General features: G+C 45.1%; 1 protein-coding gene and 1 long non-coding RNA gene across 3 annotated transcripts in view; one reads left to right on the top strand and one right to left on the bottom strand.

Moving 5' to 3' along the window:
• The window catches only part of CPEB2 (cytoplasmic polyadenylation element binding protein 2), a 51,150-nt gene extending 49,033 nt beyond the window's left edge, over positions 1-2,117 (bottom strand). For both annotated transcript variants that reach the window (XM_021554411.4, XM_021554412.4), the window contains exon 1: positions 281-2,117. In XM_021554411.4, the coding sequence (XP_021410086.2) occupies positions 281-1,459 (1,179 nt within the window). In that variant the 5' untranslated portion in view covers positions 1,460-2,117. The remainder of the gene's footprint in view (positions 1-280) is intronic.
• On the top strand, positions 686-11,799 carry LOC116183534 (uncharacterized). The gene is made up of 3 exons (XR_004148170.3): positions 686-822; positions 5,240-5,745; positions 7,571-11,799. It is a non-coding gene; the product is annotated as an uncharacterized LOC116183534 (long non-coding RNA).
• The last annotated feature ends 4,153 nt before the right edge of the window (positions 11,800-15,952 follow it).

Below are 15,952 nucleotides of genomic sequence, written 5' to 3'. Positions count from 1 at the left end.
AAGGGGCGGCTGCTGTCCACAGACCTCTCCGGGCCGACCCCTCCGGCCGCCCGGCGCCACCGGGCGGGGGGCGCAGGTGCCCTCCCTCCCGCCGGGCCGGCCCCGCCCTGCCGCCGCGGTCCCGCCGGGCTGTCACCGCCGCGCAGCCTCGCCCGGCGCCGGCGAGAAGGAAGCTGCCCGGCTGCCGCGGCCGGCCAACCGAGGGCAGCGGAGCCTCCGTCCCTTCCCCGCGTCCCCCTTCCCCGCCCTGGGGCTCCCCGCTGCGGCCGCCGCCCGGTACCTGGTGGTGGTTGTAGGAGTTTCTCTGCTGCAGGAAGGCGGCGGCGGCAGCCGCCGCCTGGTGTTGGTGCTGGAGCTGGGGGCTCACAGGGGATCTCCGGTTCTGCTGTTGCTGCTGCTGCTGCTGAGGTAAATTCATCTGCGGCGGCGGCGGGGGGGCGGCGGCCGAGAAGGGGCTGCTGAAGGGCCCGGCGCAGGGGTTGTGAGGCGACACCGGCGAGAAGCTCTGGAAGAAAGCGGGGTTGATCGATGACGGGATCCCCGGGTAGAAGCTGGTCTCGGACTCCGGGCTCGGGGGTGGCATCGCGCTGATCTGCCCGCCGCCGCCGCTGGAGACCGGAGGCTGCTGCGTTTGCTGCGGAGGCGGCGACGAGGTCTGCACCGACCAGGGGGTGCCGAAGCCGGGCAGCGGCGGAGGAGGAGGGGAAGCCGCCGAGGAGGAGCCGCCCCCGCTCTGGTGATGGGGGCTGGGGATCTCCGGGCTCTGCAGGCTGCTGAAGCCGGAGCCGAGCCCGCCGGGCAGGAGGTTCCCGGGGCTGCCCAGTAAGTGGCTGTTCGGGGGGGACTCCATGGGGGGCAGCTTGGCTCTAGCCTGCAGATGAGGAGACGAAGGCGGATTCACGCAGGAGGCGGCGGCCACCCCCACATTGGGGTCCGCGGACGCCGATCCCCCCGGGCAGGAAGGGGCGAGCCGCTCCAAACCCCCCCTGTCCGCGCCGCCCGGGTGCTCGGCGGGGCCGACGGGCCGGTGGTGCGAGTGATCCCCCGTCCGCGGCGGCTCCGGGGGCTGAGCGCTGAGGAGCTGGAGCTGCTGCTGTTGCCTGTGCTCCTGCTGCTGGTACTTGTCAGTGGGGTGGCTGAACTGCTGCTGCTGCTGCTGAGGGGGGTGGTGATGATAGTCTGGGGGGTGGTGGTTATTCAGGGGGTGGCTGCTGCCGAGCTGGGCTGGGCTGCTGAGCTGCTGCTTAAACTCTTTCCTCTTCTGGCTCAGCTGAGGAGGCGGCGGCTGTGGTTGCTGCGCTTGCTGCTTGTTTAAATCCTGGTGGGGGCTGAGACAGGGTTTAAAGTCAGAGGAGGGGTGGCCGAGAGGGGGGTGTCCCGACGCGGGGCTGCTGCCCAGCCTCTCGCTGCCTGGCTGCTGCTGCTGCTGTGTCACCCCCAGGAGCAGCTCATCCTGCATGTTTTGATGATGCGCGGCAGCGACCGCTGAGGAGGAACAGGGAGGGCAGCGGCGACCCGGCTGCCGGACGAACCGGCTACAGCGGGCGGCAAGGGGCAGAGGAATGAGGCGAGGCGGCTGCGGCCGCTCCGGGGAGGGAAGGACCCGGCGGCGGGCAGGGGCTGAGGCGGCCGTCTGCGGGAGCTCCCCTGACAGCGGCTCGGCGCAGAGGTGAACCCCCACCTCAGCACACTAAAGAGACAAAGATAATTAATAATCTTTGTGGCGAAGTGTTGGGGGGCGGGGGGAGAGTTTAAACACCCGCCTATCGCAAACCACTATGCAAGTCCCAAAATAGCTTATTTATAGAATAAAGCTCTCTTCTTTCCCATCAACGCCACTGTACTGCTTTAAAAATATCGCAGCTTTTTGATACAAGCCCATTTTTATCGGAGATTTCTTTTTCCTTTTCATTTACTGGGACCCCCGGTAAGGCGGCCCTTCCCGCCTGCAGTCGCACCCACAGGGATCCACTAGATCAGGAACTCGCCCGGACAGGTCACTGTCCCCGGACAGAAACTCTTCCGTCCGACCCCCCCAGCCGCCACACCGCAACTCAGGGGAACAGCGGGGCATTCCCGGGCCTGGCACTGGTGGGGAGGGAAGGAAGGGAGGCCGCCGGTACCTCCACAGGGCAGGCGACCCGGTCTCCTCAGCGAGGCTCCTGCCGCCCCCCGGCCGCCCCCGCCCCGCTGCCGGCTCGGAGCCGCCGCGGCGCCCTTAAGAGCGCCGGAACATCCGTCACGGTGACGTCACAGGCACCGCCCCAGCCCGGCGGGCCCTGGTAATGAGCCTCTGGGCCGGCCCCTCATGAATAATTCATCAGGCCGGGAGCCCGCCCCCCCCCCCCGGCGCCGACGGGCCGGGTGGGTGCTACCACTTCAGCCAGAGGGAGGTGCCAGCCCTGTGAGCCGCTTGGGCAAGGAAGGGTCTCGTTGGGCTTTGACGACCCAAACGTCAAAGGGAGAAACACCTGCAATAAACAGATTTTATTTCGTTCTGCGGCAGCGGCTGAGATAGGCTTTTATCCCAACAGACGGGGCAGGGATAGCCGTGACGTCGGTTTCTCCTGCCGCCCGTGATCCCGTCAGGCGCTCACTCTGGGCGGGGGAGAGGGCGATCGCCCCGCCCCCGCCTCGCGCGCAGCTCATTTGCATTGACGCACGACCGCGCGCCACGGGCGGGGCGGGGCGGGGCGGGGCGGGGGGTGGAGCGCAAGCGCGGCGGCACGAGACGGGCCGGGTGTCAAAGCCCCGCCCAGCCCCGGGTGGCCCCGCCCCCCGAGCGGGTCGGGGTGCGCCGTGCGCCCGTGTCCCTGTGGGAGCGGGCTGCGGGACTGCCCCTGTGTCCCTGTCCCTGTCCCTGTCCCTGTGGGAGCGGGCTGCGGGACTGCCCCTGTGTCCCTGTCCGTGTCCCTGTGGGAGCGGGCTGCGGGACTGCCCCTGTGTCCCTGTCCCTGTCCCTGTCCCTGTGGGAGCGGGCTGCGGGACTGCCCCTGTGTCCCTGTCCCTGTCCCTGTGGGAGCGGGCTGCGGGACTGCCCCTGTGTCCCTGTCCCTGTCCGTGTGGGAGCGGGCTGCGGGACTGCCCCTGTGTCCCTGTCCCTGTCCCTGTCCCTGTGGGAGCGGGCTGCGGGACTGCCCCTGTGTCCCTGTCCCTGTCCCTGTCCCTGTGGGAGCGGGCTGCGGGATTGTCCCTGTCCCTGTCCCTGTCCCTGTCCCTGTCCCTGTCCCTGTCCCTGTCCCTGTCCCTGTCCCTGTCCCTGTCCCGTGGGGCACTGTAGCGTCCAGAGCTCCTGCGGAAACATGGGCTCGTCACCCCTTCCTCCTGCACGCCCGGGGCCAGCCAGCAAACCTGGTTTGTTGGCATTTCAGAGACCCACGGGAACCCGTGCTGAGGTGTGGTGGCACGGGATGGTGGCTTCTGTGGTATTCCAATATCAAAGGTGGGGTTTTACCCCTTCCATACAGTGGAAGCACACATTCTTTCAGCTGTTCAATGCAAACAAATTAACAGTTTGGCACATACAGATGTAATGTGTCCCTGAAAAGGCTAAAAGCAATGGCCTCTGTGCTCTGGGAAGGCTGTAGCTCAGCAGTAAGAGAATTCATACAGGGCTGTTAAATGTGTGAGTACTTGGGGAAAGTGTCATTATGTGCTTGACGTGTTGAACTTTTCTCTAGGTGTCTGTCCATGCCCACTATCAATGACTGGATAGCTTCATTCTTCCTGTCCCATGGACCTTTGGTCTGACCCAGTGTAGCAATTATTTTTTTCTTAAATCTGTATATATTTTCTATATGCATATAAAACATTGAGGATAAAAATTATTTTAGCATTTGCAGTCATCTCTGATGTGGTTGTGAACCTGTGTGGATATATATTGGGGAATCTTGCAGAGTTAATATGTAAATGCATTTGCGCCATCAAAGAATAATTGATATGTGTTTGTCTTTGCTGTATTATGGCATGGCACTCCAGAATTACTTGTTATATTGGCATTTGTTTCAAGAACTTGGCAATCTTACGGGGGCTAAAAAATCCAGAGCGCAGACCAAGGCCTTACGGATGGTCGCATGCTGAATAAATGTTGCAGGCCGAGTCCTGGTTCCTCTCTGAAGACTGAATTGCTTCACAGCACAGTTCTCATAAACATCAGTTTGGTGAGCTGCAGAACTGGTAGCATCTGGTTTCCCTTTGTGTTCCTGTCATACACCTGACGTTGAGTTGTGTGCAAGCCTGAACAGAAATTGTCCTCTACCTGGGGCGTTCTCAGGCAATGTCTAACAAGGGTGGAAGCACTGCTGCACTGCACTCTCCTGTAACCAGCTGCCTAGTTCTGCAAAGTGTGTAGGAACTCATTCAATTGAGTTTTTTTTGGTAAGCAGTCAATTTCCCTGTCCCTCACTTTTAAGTCAAGTCTGAATTCTAGCAATTCTTCCTTCAAAACAGCTGTCTTGGCATACACAAGTATTTTTAAAATTAACTGAAAGACAAGAGTGCTCACATCCTTCATGACAGCTTCTCTCTGGCATGGTAGCCACTCACCCCAATTGCATGTGTTTGTTAAGTCAGCTTTCATGGAGTTAAGATCATCTATTTTTAATCATGTAAAAAGTAAGTGTCCATTCTGCATTAGCTGCCTAATGTTCCACAAACACAAGACACGTGCTATCGAGGGTGACTCATCCTCTGACAAAGGTACTTTTAGAGAGAGAAACCTGATCTCCCTGTTGAATATGAGGAAAGGTTTTGGCTGCCTTACTGCAGAATCCAATAGGTCTTTGGTGATCCCTGGTCCTGTGGCACACGCTACTTTAATATAAGCAAGAACAGTTGTACCAAATCAAACCAAGCATCCTGCAGGCTCTTCTGCCTCAGATACAAAACCCCTTGTGTGCTGAGACCACAAGTTCTGGCTTCTCCTCCACCAAGTCAAATCTCTTACCTGGTACCTTGGTGCCATCAAGAAGTGCTGAGGCCTCTCCTTGGTAGTTTGTTTTCTCTCTCCAGTCTCCAGTTTCTTGATTTTTGACAATTTGGCCTTTACACCCTCTTGCATTAATGTTTTTCTCTCCCTTGTAATCCCTTGATTTCTTCCTCCTTTCTTTTTTCTTAGCTGTTCTAGGGAAGGCTTGAGAGCGTTTTTTGGATTAGACTAGTTGGAAGGTAATATTGTCTGAAAATAAATGTCTAAATAAATGTGTAAGAACAAGCTAAGTGTTTGTTATGCTTCTTTCAGGTACATCACCTATTTGCAACACAGGAACTCCCTAAATTTGCCTTTCCAGACTTCAGAGTGTACTGAGAGTCTTGGACTCCATGTTCCCTGATGATTACCAAAGCGAGACTGCCGGAAGAGGGGAGCATGCTGGCAGAGCCACGCCTCACCTGAGTGACTTGAAGAAGCTGGAGAGTCATGGAGCTGGGATGAGTTCCTTAGGCTAGACAACAAACATTACAAATGCCATGCCATATGCAATATCACTATACATAATATGTAAATTGAAAAAAACAGATGTTGCAAAGCAAGCTGTCAGTATGGTAGAACCAAGTTATTGTTTTTGCAGCTATTAATCAACCTGCTTCTGTATATTCATTCCAACAAATGTGCCTGACATTGACTTCACCTGGGAGACCTGTAGGAGAGCTGGGGCTGACAGCTCTCCTGGATTTGCCAGTGCCAGAAAGACAGCGATCATATTGTCTGGTGTTCTGCATCATGCAGTGGGTGTTAAATTTTGTGTGGTGAGTTTAACCAGCAGTGCTGGTTAATGGAAAGTATAAGGACAAATCCCATTAACCTATATAAAATAACTATAACTATATAAAGACAAAATTAACTGTAAGTGTTACAGAGCAGCTTCTCTGGCTGCCATTTGGGTGACATGAAAGGAATCATCAAGGTAGTGGTTTTGCCCCTGAGTGGTTATCATCTCTTCTAGAAATTGCCATGCACAGCTTAAGTTCTTTCCTTTTATAAACCCAGGAGAATAGCATCTTCTATTGGCCAGTGTTAGGAACAGGATATTATTATATGAGGATGGATTTTGGCTCACTGTTCTTTTTTTTTTTGCTTGAACAATAAAACCTTTAGCGGTTATAAGAACTGAATGGGACTGTACTGAGATGCTGTGCACTTCAGAGTGGTCTGTGGGTTTAGCTCCTTTTAAAAGGTCTTTGGTGGGGTAGGATCCATACTTTGTAGTGCTCACATATCACTTAACAAGTGTTGCAGTTTTTGTGAACACACCATAAGTCATGAAACTTAAATATGGTATGTAGACCTGATATGTAAACAGAGCTATTTCAGTGCTTCCTCAGTTTGTAAATGGACACACACACACACACTAGAATATCAGGAGCCTAATGTATACAAAACAAAATAGTTCTGACCAGTGGTAGAATCTGCTCTTTCCCTCCTATTAGCTAGTTGGAAAAAAACATGCCTGTGATTTTAATATGGGCTGCAATTAGATGTGCACATTAGAATATCTTCCTTTCATTCCAATACCAAACAAAGCTTTTTTTTGATTATTTTTTGCATGTTACAGTTAAAAGTAAGTGTTACAGATATTATTGACTTCAAAAAATCTTTTGTGGATTGGCTCAGCATAGTAGAGACTAATTGCCTGCTTGTAATGCAACAAGTTTTCTTTCCACGCCCACAATATTTATAGGCCTTTCACCATTTGTAATGATTTACTACTTCATTTGACCTCTTTTCCAAAGTGCTACAGCCAACAACAACAAAAAAAATCTGTTTCTTGTTTCCTCTGGCTGTTTCACCATTCCTTCTTGTTTTGCATATCTACTTCTTTTACTAGGGTCTCTGTTAGCCTTCTCTATCTAGGTAGCTGTGTCTGTCCTGCGGTGCTTGCAAGTGTTCTGCTAAAGATCTGCTGAATTTTGCCTGGGATCAGGATATTTAGGGAAGTACACAGTATGCTGACCTGTAGTCTCTGACATGTGCCTACTTTGTTGCTCAGCCTAAACTGTGACATGGTCTTGCATATGCATTCCAGGAACAGCACATTGTTCTAACTGGTAACAAAACACACGATTCACATGCTTTTGCTAGAGCTGCTTCCTCTTAACCCTAAAGCTGACTTTTTGTTAATTACATTTTCCTCCCATGGAAACATGGTAAACAGTCTGGGACTGCAGGTTGTTCATATAGAAAAGCAGATGATGAGGTTTGACATTTCACAGGAAAAAGAGGTCTGAAGATTTATAACAACGTGCTTCATTCACTGTTCTGTTCTTGATTTTTTTAAACTCTAAAAATAATAGTCATGTACCCTTAGGAAGGAGGTAGGGAAGTCTTTTTCAGCAGTGAACAGACTGTTGAGTTATAGTAGCTTACCTTTTCTCCTGGTGGTTTTTCTCATTAAAAAAAAAATTAATTACCCAGATATACCAAAACTGGGTAAAAAACCCTTTCTTAGATCACTGTGTGTTGAAATTAAATTAAAAGCAGTGGGAAAAATTAATACCAGAGGTTGAAATAGTTTGCTTTGTTCTCTTATTCCCATCCTCATGTTATGTTTTTGTTTGTTTGTTTGTTTTTCAGGTTAAAAATCTTAAAATGTATGGGAGATGGTCAGCTTTCTTGTTTTATTCAAAGTCTGGTTTCCATCATGAAAGCCTGCGAAACTTGAAGGATATAGGTTCCGGTCACAAGAATGCAAAGCAGTGATCTATTGTGTCTTTTCTTCTTTGTGCTCTGGAGTTTAACCAGCACACTAGTCTAATATTCTCTTGCTTGCTAGTGGCAGTTTCTGTTTCTTTTTTGTTTTGGTTTTTTTTGGTAGTGGTAGTCATTAGATTTTCTCCCAAGAGAATTACTGCCAAAGTAAACAAACATCTTCATGGAAGGAAAATAATGTCTAGAGTATTCAGAATTCCATGTTTTACAGATGAGTATTTGTGGCAACCAACTAGCGAATTAAAGTGAATGAAATCCTTTTTCTAGTTTGCTACTTTTGCTGTGCTAATTGAATGTGACAACTCTGCAGTGCAAGTACTGGATGCCAGTTATAATTTAAGATTAAGAAAAATATGAGATGAAACTTGGTTTAAAAAAAGATTTTATTTTTTATTTTTATTGGTGGGAATTGAATAGTACATGTAAACCTCCAAGGAATTGCTGTTGTCTCTAAAGTGTTCTGCATGTGGTTGGCAAGAAAAACAAGGAGAGAGGAAAGTTCAGCTAAAAAATTCATAAAGGCTGTCTGGTGGAATGCATTACAGTCATCTGTATACCTCTGTGCTCTTATCCCTCTGAACTGATAATTTTTAGCTGAGATGAAACGTTCTGACAAACAGGAGGCTGGCAGATTTGCAGCATAGATTGTTTGAAGGTTTAAATACTGTGACTATCTCAGCTTACTGCAAGTCTGTAGATATAATGTAAGCTGGAGTTGCTGAAAAGTGATAGAATAGCTCATATGAACAGCCAAAAAACCCTGTAAAGAGCTTTTATTGTGTGCTTCAGAATTCTGCAGTCTTTCTCTATCTTTCTACAGGATAGCAATAATTCACTAGTAGAGCAGAGACACTTCAAATTTGTTGACGATGAGACCATATCTAGTTCTTTGTTTAGGCAAAGGCTTTCACAAAGGGGACCAGTGGTAACTGGGAGCTGCTGCCAACACCATCATATGTTTCTTGACAAATGCAAAGTGTTCAAAAAGTTGGCACTACAAAATAGAGATACTGTCAATCTTTGTTTAATTCTCAAAATGGCTTTTAAGCTTTTAAAGCTTGTGTTGTTGCTGGCACACTTGCATATCAGATAACATTTTTGACAGTCCTTATAATATGGCTGGTTAATTTGGTCACATTACTAGAACATAAACCAAAATTCTGTGAGTGCTAAGATTTTACTGCTGGTTTTTCCTACGTGCCATGAGCAGAAGAAGGGTATGTTCAGCAGTGTGTGCTACTATAGCCAGAACACAGTATTTTCTTATCTCCTTTTCTCTGCACCATGCAGATGCAGCTGCCACTGTTTATCAAACATGAAGGTGTTGTTCACAGCTCTGTGAGTAAGTTTGGGTTTTGCTTTACATAATGCAGGAGACATCTCTACTAATTGCACAAATGTTCAGCCTATATTTATGTACTGGATATTGTGGTGTAGGAGGCAAATTAAAATTTTAAGGTATTATTTCTGTGATCATTGGCTAGGTCTCCAGAAGCTCATGGACCTGGATTTTGCTCGGAATAACTGTGTGGTGCTTCCAGTTATAGAATAATCTGTTCTGAAGGGTGGAATACTCCAGTGTGAATGCATGTAGATGAGGTAGGAGACCCAAGGAAACTCTGTAAATTTTTGGGCAAGGAGGCTTTGAAGTAGCAGTCATGAGTCCTGCAGGTAGCCCTGATCTCAGGTGCAGCAGGAGGAAGCAAGTGTCTGTAGCTACTAGGTCTGCCCCCCTGGAGGAATTGTACAGATCATGTAGCAACTTAAACAGAAGGAGTATATGTTTGTACCTCAGCAGGCTATTAAAAAAGTGCTTTCAACTGCTACAAGAAAATTTATTAAAGCTTACTTATTAAACTCAAAGCAATAGAAGAACAGGTTCCCCTTCTGAACCATAGCATCTGTGTTGTACAAAAACCAAAGGCAGCCTCTCTGATTTATATGTGAAAATATATTCTCTTGTACTTGACCTTATTTTCTCTTTGAGTGTAAGACGGATGCTCACTAGTTTTACACCACCACCCACTGCTTCAGGAAGATTATTTTCAACAGATTCTGCAAGAAATTTTCTGCTTTAATTAATACGGAATTATCTCAGAAATTACCAGTGCAGACTCTTCAGATTTAGCATAGAACTAAAATTAGTCAGTCTAGAGCAGAAGAAGCATAGATTAAAATTTAAAAATACATTAACCATATAATTGTGAGTAATTATGATGATATATCCAGTAGTCAAGATGGGGTCAACAGTGCTGGGCCGGCCACACGGGATATCAGAGTTTAGCTAGTCAGGAGCAGCCAGCCTGCTTGAAGGGTAGGATTTCTTTCCCATTTGCTGAGGGCATGCAGCTTCTTTTAGGAAATGCTCCATTATCCATGGCTGGAATGATGAGACTTGTCTAGTGATGAGGCTGTCCCTCTGGGGGGAAAAGGGGCAGGCCTGGATGCAGTGCAGAATTGAACTCAGCTCTGCCATACAGCAAATGAAGGCTCTCTCAACACTTGGCTGGTTTTAGTCATGTCCCAGCTTCATGCCTTCCCCACCCCTGGCTTTTTGCTTGTTTTTTAACCTACTAAGTTATATTTCTGAACAGTGTATAGTGACTCTACTGAAGCTTTCACTTATTTTCCTGTGGGTCTCCCTCCTCCTTCTAAATATGCCTAGCTCTAGATGGGACTCAGAAACAAGAAATCTTGAGTTCTCCCATAATAATTTACATGTCTGATCTGATGATGAATTGTAAATCAGTTAAGCTTCATGACTTTTGAACATTCATGCAATTATGATACAAAGACATTGAAAAGCAATATGCTAATTTTGCCCCATATATTTGGTTACTAAAGGTCATATTATCCACATGATTATTTCTTAATGCTCATGTATAGCATTCTTAATAATTGTAAAGAAAACAAATCAAAGAAAAATTCTTTGCCAAGAAACTATACAAAACCTAAACATATTAGAATATTAATGCTAAAATATTTTAGAAGTCCATTAGCTATAAAAAATAATTGAAACCTAGAAAATGTAGGGAAAATATTACATTTCAATAAAATGAAATATATTAAAAAATAAAACACACAGTTGAATGTCATCCAGACAACCTTAATTTGCTTCTGTAATGAGAACTTGAGGGAAATGTTGAGTTAAATTTAGTTTATTTCAGTAGATTCTATTTTTTTAACCCTTTATGCCCATATATAAAAGAATTTTTTGGTAGGTTTTATCTAACCGAGTGCTGGAAGTGCTTTCTAACCACGTAGCTACAAGGTGAAGGAACTAAGGAAAGAGCAGAATTGTTGCCTTCATCTTTTTCACAGAGAGTACAAAACCTACTGAAATTTTGTCATTTAGTCTTTCATTATGGTACTGAGAGCTCAGATCCATTTTTATGCAATGGCACAAAACAGTTTGCTGCTTAAGTATATCTTGCAGAAGCTGAGGAACATCTACACCACAAATCAATTGTATCCATGATATTAAGAGGGAAGATGACATAGATCTTTAAAAATTCCCAAAACTTGACAAATGACCTTGAGTGATTGTGATATAATTTTGGGTCAGTGTGCTTTGACTGGTGGTCAGTCAAAATGCATCAGAGATTTGTTTTCACAGCTGTAATAATTTTTTTTGTGTTCATGCTTATAGCAGGTTGTAGCTAAAGAGCAGAAAACCTCATAAAATGTCTACATTAGGAAATCAAAGGGCTTTTCCTTTCTGTCTTTCCTCCCAAATAACATCTCTTTTTTTCAACATTGAAAGGTCGTCTTTATTAGAGGAAATTTACCAGAGACTAGAGTGGTATAATTATGCCTTGTGGATGCTTTTTAATCTTGCATGAATGCCTGTAGAATTCTAGTGTCCACTTGGGGAGTTATACCATCAGAACTATAGGGGCATAATTACACAGGTGAATTCTGTATTGAGACAAATGCTTTATGAAAAGGAATTTTATTTTTGCTCTTTACTTTTCAGCTTATTCATGTTCTGAACTAAAAGGAGGTGATCAAATCAATGAAAATAATGAAAATTCAATGGTTACCAAGGGCTGGGGAAATTGGAAAGTAATAAATATATATGTTTCCTGATAACACTCATGTGTGTTTTGGTTTTTATTCTCTTGCCAGTGTTTGAGTTTGTGAAGGGTTTAGCGAAAGGTCAATAAACAAGCCTTGTTCTTTGCTGAACCTCATAAACTAATATGTGTAATAGCTAAACACTTGTAGAATATTAGAGATTCTTAGCTTCCATAAAAAGCAGATGGGGCTTCAGGCAAGTAGGACACTGGAGAGTTATTTGAATACTTTTTAGTCTCTGTAGAACCTCAGCAGTTAACACTGATCAAATCAAACATTGAGTTGCTATATATGAATTTTCATACATCCCAGTCAAATTGTAGTTCCTAAATATGTGAGTCCTAGGACAGTAGTCAAAATGTTCTCTACAAAAATAGCCCATTTACATGAAAATAACTTTTGGTAGGTCAGTAAGGGTGTAGTAACACTAATAATTATTTACAAAATGTTCTTAGAGTAAATTACAAGCATGTCTCAGTGTAATTGCTGCATAGACTTTAAGAGAAGAAGAGCTCAATCATTTTGGTGATGTAATCCAGTCCAGCCTTAGCACTGACCACAGAGCATCACACTGTATGTCTTGCTTCAAGACCAAGGTGAACTTCATTAGAAAAATGTGTCGTTCATATTTAAAGAATTCAGAGAACAAAGAGTCCATACCAACACTCCCTGTTCATGTGAAGTGTTTTATTTGTGGTCTGAATTGAGCTTTGACTTGTTCAGTCTTTGCAGGGTTAAAAAAGCCTTTAGTGCTGGACAGTATTCAATGAAAACATTTGAAGGCTGGGATCAAGGTATCTCAGCCCTCTTTAGTTGTGAAGCAAATCTCATTGACGCACTTTAGTTTCTAACTGTAAGGCAAGGTTTCTGTATCACCAGTTTTTCTTGCAGCTTCTTTCAAGTTTTCAAACATCTTTCTTAAATAAGGACATCAGTGTTGTCAGTAGTGGTATTACTAATGAGAGAATTACAGCAAGAGCTAACAAAAGCATGCTATTCTTGCTGTATTTGAAGCATGGAGAAGATTTTTTTCGTATTTATTATCATAAACCTTTTATGAGAGACACTTTGCAAGGGCCTCCATTGAATAATATGTTTTCAAGGCAAGCATATTAGGAGATAGCAAAGTGATACCTTGCTGTGATAACCAGAATATTTGGGTTTGCCCTGGGTAGTGTTGCACACAATGGAAGTGCTTCTCTCCTGCTTCATATTTTTTTATCTGCTATTATTTATTTTAGAGTTGAAAATACAGCCTTCAGTCTTGTAAATACTGTTGATTTTTTTTTCAACATGTGTAACTGATATTTTTATCATTAATGAAGCATACATCTGTCATTTTAAGTAAAGCAGTTTACAAGGAAGCATGGCTGTGCCATTTTTTTTATTTCCTATTTTTCACCTGTAGAATTTCCAGGTTTTTCATCAAAGCATATCCCTGTATGTTCACCTAATATATTCACCTGAGGTAAATGAGTAGAATTAGTCCAAAAAAAAATCTTTCCTATGAGCTGACTATCGAAAGATTGCAAATGGAAGATGAGTCTGGTTTTGATTACCAGTAGAGCTCTGTTATTTATTCTTAATTAATGTAGACTAGAGGTCTTTGCATGGTGTCATGAAATGGTTTGATAAGTGTTTTAGAGGGATAAAAGTATGTGGGTTTGCATTTTTACCGCATCACTCTGCAGCTGTTTTAGGCCTGCTGTGCAAGCACACTGAAACATAATATTTAAATTTCTTTTTAGTTAGCAATAGTTTCCAGTCCTGTACTGTTTTCTCCAGAGCAGGCTGTGTGCTAGGCGTAGTAGAGCCTTAGCTAGAGTATCTGAGGAACTTTTTTGGTGTTCTGAAAATAATGAGATCAATTTTATTGTGTTTGGGTGGATTTGTGCAAGGGACAGCACACTGCAGACAAACTTAGAAAAGGGAGCAAGGAAGCCCGTCAGTCTGAGGTCTGGTCTCAATGTGACCCTGAGAAAAAGGTGATTGAAACTGTGAGGATGGAATCTGTCTCCTGCTGTTTGCTTCCTACTGTGTTCAATGAAACAGCATATAATATATATGGTTTGTACATAAATAGGACTGCATTGAATAAATGCCCATCAACAGTTCAAGGTGCAACATACAAGACATCAAAAATCAGAAAATTTTTTGTGTATTTACTGACCAAGTTTATAGCAGTATCTTAGAAAGCCCTCAGTGAAGGTGAATGGAGACAGAAGACAGTGATGAAATTTAACTAAAACTACACAGCAAGTCTGTTTTTCTGTCTGGAGTTCTAACTGAAAATTAGGTATTTCTAGCAGCACTGAGAATTTTTGTTTGCGTTGTTTTTCTAGTCAGAACAAAACCTTGATAGTTATGGAATAATATAGAAAAACCTGGTGTGGAAGGGAGCTCTGGAGATTATCTGCCCTAGGCTCTTGTTGAAAGCAAGACCCTCAGTGAGATAATCAAGGGCCTGTCAAGGCCAATGAGTTCCCCACTTCTCTGGGTAAACTGCTCAAAGTTCAGTTCCTCTCATGATGAAGAATTTCTTCTTAAACAAAAATGGGTTTCCCCTGAAGCAGCCTATTGCCTTGTGACACTGGGCATCTTGCTGAAAAGAATCTCTGTCATCTTTGTAACAACAATTTAAGTGATAGAAAATGGTGTTCAACCCTCAATTGCGTCTTCTTCATGCTGAACCAACCTGATTATTTCAAGTTTTCTTCATCCGTCAAGGTCTCCAGTCCAATGATCAGCTTGATGGCCTTCTGCTGGATTATCTCCAATTTTTAGCATGTTTTTTTAGCTAAAAGGACCAAGACTGGACACAATATTCCAGGTGTAGCCTAGTAACCGGTGAAGAGAATGCAATTGCTATGTTTGTTTTGTTTGTTGGCTGCAGACATACTGAGGAAGCCTACGACACCAGCTGCTTTCGTTCCTGCAACAGCACCAGTCTGGCTTGTGTTCAGCTTGTGATCCCTTTACCCTCAAAAATACTATTTACTTTGTGACTACATATAAGGAAAGCAATGAACAGAAGTTCACAAAGCTTCTGGAAGAAAAGAGTTTTACCCTAAAGCCTAATGACCTCAACCTCCACTCCCAGTATGGGAGACTTGGTTTTAGTTCTTTCCTTCTTTCGGAAAGCTGGACCTGTGTTGCTCCCAACCCTGAGCTGTGCCCTTGGGAGGAGACTGTAACAAGCCACAGCATATTCTGAAGTTCCTTCAAACTCACATATTGCCACAATGATATTTTTGTTTAATATACTTCTGATGCTTCTTAGAATAGGGACTAGGTGTGATCCCTTCCCTTCCCTTCCCTTCCCTTCCCTTCCCTTCCCTTCCCTTCCCTTCCCTTCCCTTCCCTTCCCTTCCCTTCCCTTCCCTTCCCTTCCCTTCCCTTCCCTTCCCTTCCCTTCCCTTCCCTTCCCTTCCCTTCCCTTCCCTTCCCTTCCCTTCCCTTCCCTTCCCTTCCCTTCCCTTCCCTTCCCTTCCCTTCCCTTCCCTTCCCTTCCCTTCCCTTCCCTTCCCTTCCCTTCCCTTCCCTTCCCTTCCCTTCCCTTCCCTTCCCTTCCCTTCCCTTCCCTTCCCTTCCCTTCCCTTCCCTTCCCTTCCCTTCCCTTCCCTTCCCTTCCCTTCCCTTCCCTTCCCTTCCCTTCCCTTCCCTTCCCTTGTTCACAAATGCAAAAGCCCAGAGAAATTCTCCAAAATTTGAACAGAAAATGTACTTGCCCAGCTCCAGTGTGATTCTTATGACATACAATGTCTTTATGTTTGGTTTCTTTCCTTTGATGTGAATGAACTTGCCTGGAGTGATTAGTCATGGCTTGAATGGCTGCATCTTGGTGGTGGTGAGTAAGTAGAGCTACTCAAATTTAATTTTTTTTAAGGTACTTATCTTAATGCTTTTAGTATTTAAAATGGTGGAACTGGATAATTTTTTATTATTTTTTGTATCTCACATAACTTCATCTGTTCAATATAGTAACTTGTGATGGGACAAGGAATCTATTTGTATTGTTTTAGAGGAGCCAGGAAATATCTAAAAGTATTTTCAAGTGCCACAGTTTTTTAACAAAAGCAGCTTGGATGTAATGTTTGATGTACTGGGTAATAAAACCAGGATCAATATTCATTGCTACTCTTATTTTATTTTGTAATTCAAGTATCAGAA

Source organism: Lonchura striata, chromosome 4, assembly GCF_050655825.1.
Source record: "Lonchura striata isolate lonStrDom1 chromosome 4, ASM5065582v1, whole genome shotgun sequence".
Classification (NCBI taxonomy): Eukaryota; Metazoa; Chordata; class Aves; order Passeriformes; family Estrildidae; genus Lonchura; species Lonchura striata.
This window is presented reverse-complemented; position numbering and strand designations above follow the sequence as displayed.